The sequence below is a fragment of the Chanodichthys erythropterus genome, chromosome 16 (assembly GCF_024489055.1).
Source record: "Chanodichthys erythropterus isolate Z2021 chromosome 16, ASM2448905v1, whole genome shotgun sequence".
NCBI lineage: Eukaryota > Metazoa > Chordata > Actinopteri > Cypriniformes > Xenocyprididae > Chanodichthys > Chanodichthys erythropterus.
Genome location: NC_090236.1, coordinates 5,844,182 through 5,851,559, shown reverse-complemented (window position 1 = coordinate 5,851,559; position 7,378 = coordinate 5,844,182). Strand labels below are relative to the sequence as shown.

General features: G+C 32.2%; 1 protein-coding gene across 1 annotated transcript; it reads right to left on the bottom strand.

Annotated features, from left to right (window-relative positions):
• Positions 1 to 251: 251 nt before the first annotated feature.
• On the bottom strand, positions 252 to 3,273 carry LOC137002803 (uncharacterized). The gene is made up of 2 exons (XM_067362703.1): positions 3,117 to 3,273; positions 252 to 2,431 (listed from the first exon to the last, which is right to left on the bottom strand). Exon 2 carries the CDS (start codon positions 2,421 to 2,423, stop codon positions 621 to 623), a length of 1,803 nt encoding a protein of 600 aa, XP_067218804.1. The 5' UTR covers positions 2,424 to 2,431; positions 3,117 to 3,273; the 3' UTR covers positions 252 to 620.
• Positions 3,274 to 7,378: the final 4,105 nt, after the last annotated feature.

Below are 7,378 nucleotides of genomic sequence, written 5' to 3'. Positions count from 1 at the left end.
ATGTTCCCCTATTTTGTTAAAATTATTTACATTTTCACAGATTCTGCAAGTGGTTCACATACTCTTTCTTGCAACTGTATATATATATATATATATATATATATGAATGTTTATTCTACTGAAATCTTACTGATTTCACTTGCATAATAATTTGGAATCGTGTGTATACAGTTGCAAGAAAAAGTAGCATGATTTTTCACTTTTGGTTTGCTTGTTCTGTCCAATGGAATCGAAAAATGACACAGACTCACTTTCATAAGATGCATTTTAATATAAGCTGAAAAACAACTGCATGAAACTGTTTTTTCAAGATGTGTTAATAACAAATTAAGATGTGAGATATCTGTGATTAACAGTGCATGCGTTAAAACAACATGTTAATTATCATTCTTATTAGGACATCAGATTACAGCAGATACAACAATTACAAATTTAATATACATACAGTCAAAGTCTGATGATTTTTTTATTGTTAGTTTGAAATTATTCTGTACTTTAAAGGTTTGTTAGTGTGTTTGACTTTATTGTCTGTTCATATTTCCCTGAACAGAAATTCATCTTTGGCACTGGCATAAAAAACACATTGTAACAGACAATATGATTTGTCATCATAACCTGATTCATTCACCACTCTTCCAGGGCTCAGTTTGCACTGATGCTTTATCATAACTTTTGTCTATCATGAAACGAATCTGTACTCCAGGCGCAATGTCCAGTTTGGATTTGTACTGATAAATGTAATAATTCTCATTATCATCCTGCATCTTTTCAAACTTCACAGCATAGCTATATGTGTAATATTCATCATTCTTATTTTGTGAACTAGTGTAAAACCCCACCCATGAGTAGGAGAAAGCATCTTTCCAATCTGTGAAGGACTTCTTGATATAAAGCCGAGCAGAAGCTTTACCGTCTTCAGTGAAGAGCTGCAGACCAGCATCATCAAGCTCTGGTCCATAAAAGAATTCTGGGCCATTTAATTCAGGCTGAAGACTAGGATTCGGTGTGCCACAATCTGATGGTAATATTGTCACTACTTCAACACCCTCCCAGGGTGTAGTTTGTGCTAAAACATTATTATATTTTTTGTCCAGCAGAAAACGGATTTGAACTCCAGGAGCAATAGCCAAATTGAAATTGTACTGGTAAACATCATAATTGTGTGTAAAATGGTTTTCGGTCTTTGTAAACTTATAAGCATACTGATATGTGGAATAGCCATCATTTTTATCTTGTGAACTTTTGTAAAATCCAACCCATGATTGGTCAAAAACATCCTTCCAGTTACTGAAGGGTTTTTTGATGTAGAGTCGAGCACAGGCTTTCCCGTCTTCGGCATAGAGTTGGAGGCTAGCATCAAACCCCTTTATTCTAGTGGGGATCGCTCTATTAGCGCCATCAAACTCCGGTCCATACCAAATGTAGGGATTAGTGAACTGAAAATCGAAAAGTGATGGGTACAGTCGCAGTCGGGGTTGGAGACCAGCATTCAGGGAGACAAAAGTATCTAAATCCCCAGATGATTCATAAATAGTCAACCGTTTCCTGACCTCTGTATAAACTTCATTAGTATCACTGGAATAAGTATTTTGGCAAATTTCAGTGTGTACATATTTAGAGTTATCCATAATTTCAGCAGGTATCTCCCATACAAGTTTTGCATGTCCTTCCGTAGTTGCTTTTAACTCTAGTTTAATTCCCTCATATGTATTACATTGTAAATAGGGTGAGCGTTTTTTTCGGCTGAAATGACTGTGTATACAGTCAGTGCTGCTATATCCTGTCTTTGTCAAAAACTGGCGGCATCTGTCATATTCTGTGTCTTGTGTATTACGTGTCATTGTGTAAATAGTACCATAATTATTGTTCTGATCCAGAGTGCAGTTATAAGGGTTTCCGATCTGCAAGATCAGTGCAGGATCGATCTCATAAGTGTCAGAAGGGTTAAAGTCATTCTTGTGAAGGTTATGTGATGTAATAAACACTTTGAGTATCCTTTTTGGCTTATTTTGTTCCATCGAGACAATGAGCCTGTCCATGTTTCTTTGTGGGACATTGGTGTTTCTGTAATACCTCTGCACATAGGCTGGAAGTGCTTTGGCTCCAGGAGATTTTAAATTGCCAACTGAATAGTAACTCTGCAAAAAGCTCAATGAGGGGAGAATGCCCTCTTTATTTAAATACCGATGGAATCCATAGTCTCCTCTATGAGGGTCAAAATTCGAATCAAGGATGAGAACGTTGTTCTGATCAACATTCAGAACTTCTTGAGCAAACCAGAACAATAAGTGGAGTCCGTGACGTGGAGCAGAGTTGGCATACTTAATGTTTTTCAGGTCATCGATATTGTTAAGTTTTCTCACAGAAGAGACGCTCGCCAAGAAGAGGCAGAAGAGCAGGAAGCAGAGTCTCATGGCACCCATGGCAAAATCTTAAACAAAAATAAAACATTGTAAATATAAGCTGTAAATACAATTGGGCCATATGCTGATTTAATGGCAAAATATATTTTTATATTGAATTTAAGATTTTAATATTATTAATATAAAAAAAACTGAACATTTTCTGCTATTTTAATGCTTATATACTAAACAATGTTAACAATATAGAACTTCATTACAGTATTACATTTTTCTTAAAGGTGTGGCATATCTGTGGAGCTCCAGTCAGTAGACGCATAAATTTAAAAAAATGCGCAGAAATCTGCTTACAGTTATATCCACATTAAGATGGAAGAGGAGAAAATATTTTATCATCAAAAAAATTACACGCATGCATTTAACTTTGTTCATTTTAAATGTTAAGTACACATGATTCAGCATGATTCCTTTAATTGGCAATGTAAAGTCTAATAACTTGTGTTTGATATAAATGTAATATTTTGTATAAAATATCAAATTAAATGAAGGTTTAAATCAAAACAAACCAACTGCAGTTGAATTGATATTAATTGGAATGCACAACCAAAAAACAAGATTTTTGAAAAATTAAAAAAACGGATTTATCTCGTTTTGCAACGAAACTCTTCAAATATAATTTATAATCATACTTTATAGTATGAATTTATTTAAATTCTTTGACAACATCTATTCAACAGGCATAAACATTCATCCTACCTCAGATTGAAGTTCCTCAGTGGAAGAGCCTCTGCATCTAACACATCTCTTGGGTGTTTATTTATACTGGGACAGTACAGGGTGTGTCCCTTAGTTGTGGTCATTGGCGCCGATTTATATTTCTGCCGGTGGGTGCCCACACTGCACCCAACCTCTGCCCCACGTGCAAATATATTACCAACCAAATATAAAACGGGACCTCATTTGGTCTTGAAAGTACAGTAAATGTAAGTAAATTATATTTAACTTCAGTAACTCAGCTGCCACCAAAGAATTACTATTTCCTTCCTCAAAAATGCTCACTTAAAATAGAGAGTAATTCATGAGAAACTGAGTCTTTTGTGTGCTCACTTTTTAATGTTTAATGAACGTTTGCATGACTTTGAAAAAAATTTGAAGGACACACTGTCAATGATATGAAGTCACACATCTTCAAGTTAAAGCTTTCTGCAAATATTTGCTCTTTATGATTTGACTTTCACTTGTATTTGTTTATTTTATATAAATGTATATTATATACAGCACATCATATATTTTTAAAGTGGTATGTTTCTACAGGCCAAATATAAATTAGTTAAAATAATCAGAATTGAATTTGAAAAAATTACCCCTTTTTTCTAATCTTCCTAATTTCCACTGAATGTATATATTTAGTTATTTATGTTTAAATATACATTTATATACATTATGAGCTATACATTTGTTAAATTCTTGTATAATTACATTTTTTATCATTGTTCTGTGATTTTTTTTTTTAAAGAAGACCAGTCACAGCACCTACAATATGTTTTTTTTAAATTAATCTAACTTTTTTTTTAATTTGCAGTTGTTTTAAGAATTATAATAGTCTATTCTTAACATTTTATTTAAACTTTACAATATTAAAATGAGGCAATTGCCCTCTTTTAATATTTGTATTTACAGTCAGAGTTATTATGATATGACAAGCCATACACTGTAAAAAAAATCCCGTTGTTTCTACGGCAGCTGTGATTACCAGAACAATACTGTAAAAATGACATCAAACCGTAAACATACTTACGGAGTTACATGTGAATTTTACATTTTAAATATGTATATTTAACATTGGATTTCAGTACACTGTAAAAAAAAATCCCAGTAAAATTTACGGTAAAATAACATATTTCATTAGCTAATATAATGTTAATTTACCAACCTAATGAAGTACTAATATCTGTTTTGTATCTTTATAATACACTGACAGTCACCAAACACAGTGGTGATAAGAGTCACATGATGAATCAAAGTTCATCACAAGAAGCTTTTCCACAAGCTGAGAAGGACAACACTAACATATAGAAGGTGCACACAGTGTCATTCACACACACACTAAACACCATCATGGTAACATGCATGAAATTTAAAAAATGCAATAAACATTAATTTAACAACATTAGATGTAACATAAAACCCTAATGTACATGACTGATTAGAAAAAAATGAGAAAAGCTAAGAAGAAACAGTTATTTCAACAAAAATATATCAAATGTGAAGTGTCACGCAGGGAATTGTGGGAATGTCAATTTACGGTTTTTCACTGTAAATTTTACAATGAATTGTTATTTTTCACTTTCAAAAACTGTTTTTTACCGTAAAATTACATTAAATGTACCGTTAGATCTATTACAGTTATTCACCGTATATACGGAAACTTTCTATAAACCAATTGACAGTTTTTCACCGCAGCATTTTTACAGTCTTTTACTGTTAAAATCACGGTATTTTTTTACAGTGTACAAGTGCCTTTTTTCCCTCCCATGATGAGCAGGCTTGAGTTTTTCAGTAGGGCATGCATTATCATGGTTTTTATCCAGCATGAAACAAACTAAACTACAGGTTCAATGTCCAAATTTGACTCTTTGACTTGTTTATATGTGAAATACGGGTCATTGGCTTCTAGTGAACTGTAAAATCTGAGTTTTAGGAAACTTCTGAGGGTGTGGTCTTCTCAAAGATGAGCACCCTTTAGCGAGTTCAGAGTGACTTGTACTATATTTCACTGGTGACAGGAGTGGCCTCTGAAACAGGCTTGTATAATAGAACCCTAGTGAAAAAAAAAGTATACTTTATTGTATTTTAAATATATTCCCTTTTTCTATAGTACACTGCAAATATACTAACAAAAAATGTACTATCATTAAATATATAAAAAGTATATTAGTATCATATTTTCACAATGCAACTTTTAACACACTTTAAAATAATTGTACTTTAGTATATTTTCTAAAAAATATATTTTAGAAAAATATACTTGAAGTGTAAGTTCAGTTTATTTTTTAAAAGTGTATTTATTTGCACTTTATAAAAATATATTTGAGGTATATTTTAACAGTGTGCTGAAAATGATCATTGTAACAATGCACTGAAAGTATATTTAAAAAATACATTATTTAATATCCTGAAGTTGTAGTGTATCTAAAGTTAAATTTGAGTATATTTTTTAAGTTTACTTATTCATCCTTGGAATTCATTATATTAGGCTACTTGTGCTATTTATTTCAGTATGAATGCATTAAGCCCATTTAGTAAATGCAGTGTAGCCTATACAATTTCCAAATATGTGTAGAAATGTTTATTAAGTTTACACTGGCAGAATCACTTTACAATCGTACACACAAATCTATTAAACAACACACCAGCAGCACAAGTAGTTACTTGCGAAAAAATATGTCGAGTGGTTAAACTTGTCGGAATTCAAATGTCTCTTCAACTTGGTCTGTGACCAATCAGATTTTGTTGCTCACTGCCTTCAGCCAATCAGAGCTGCTGACGTCACGGTCGTCGTCTGAATCCCCTCGCTCAGCCACTCAGGTGAAGTATAATGTCGCAATGTATAATTTATTTAATAAAACACTCAAAGCGCAATACATCGCTCAATCTTGGGGATTCTTTCTGTCCAGTTCAATCAGGTGACATCACAGACTGACCGTGATGGCGACGACAACCGGCTAATCTAATGGTCTATGCGATCCTGAAAGAACCGGAGAAAAGTGCTGCTATTGGGAGGTGAATTGTAATCTACCAGTTAACAAACTTTATTGTTTTCTTTAACAAAAAGAGCGATATTTCGGCTTGATATCTCCTTTTTGAGTTTTTGTGTGGTGGTTTATGGAACATGTTTGAATGCAGCACCAAAACATTAATATGATTGGTCAAATCGGCCCGTATTCTGTACGATATTAATTCATAAAATGTTTTATGCTTGACTATGTACCTAAAATATCGATATGCCATTCTGATACAGTTCCTTCTGCTAATCCTCATTTACTGTTCAGACAGGCTATTGTAAACGTGAATAAAGGGTTGAACATATAAAGTGTCTTATATCTTTGTATATTCTGTCAACAGATGCTGTTCTTCACGCCATCAGACACAATGAGAAGCTCATCAGAAAATGGAATATAATGTGTAATATGTATTTGTGTACAGAGGGTCACTATGGTCCAATATTTGTTTTTTCTTTAATGAAAAACATGGTAAGTTATGCTGAATCTATGTTAAGTTTAAATAAATACTATTGGATTTGTCAATGAAATATGTCTCTTCATTAGTGATGTTCTTATATTTTATTTAATTGAATGGCCTTGAAAACAAATGCATTAAACTTTGGGAAAATGTGTTAAACTGTATTTAAATAGTAGCACAACTGTATTGTGTGAGATTATGTAATTCAAAGTACAGTAGTCAACATTTGAAGTGGATCAAAAAAGTTAGGACAACTTTGATTAAAGGTTTTGATCCGCTTCAAATGTTGACTATATTATACAAAGTATAAGTAATAACAAAGTGTATTGTTATTGACTGCAAAGTGTGTAATTTTTAATTTGGAATAAGCCAAAGGTGAAGACACTCATAATTATTTTGTAATGTACTTAAATCTCAAATAAAGGGTACTTATAACACAAAGTGTACTCATAACAGAAATAAAGTATACTTATAACACAAATAAAAGTATACTTATAACACAAATAAAGTCGATTTAATATCACTAATCAAGCATGTAATTAGTCCCTACACAGACATATACTTAAAGTGTACTAAGTATACTTGAAGTTGTTCCAATTTAGTACACATAAGTATACTAATACTTAAAGTTGTATTTTAATACTACTTAATTTCAACTTAAATATACTTAGTACAAAATTAGTTGTTTCAAAATAACACACTTTAAATGAACTAATCATTAACACACTTGAAATATACTAATAATTAGTCTTGCTGCAAGTATACTTAGTATACTT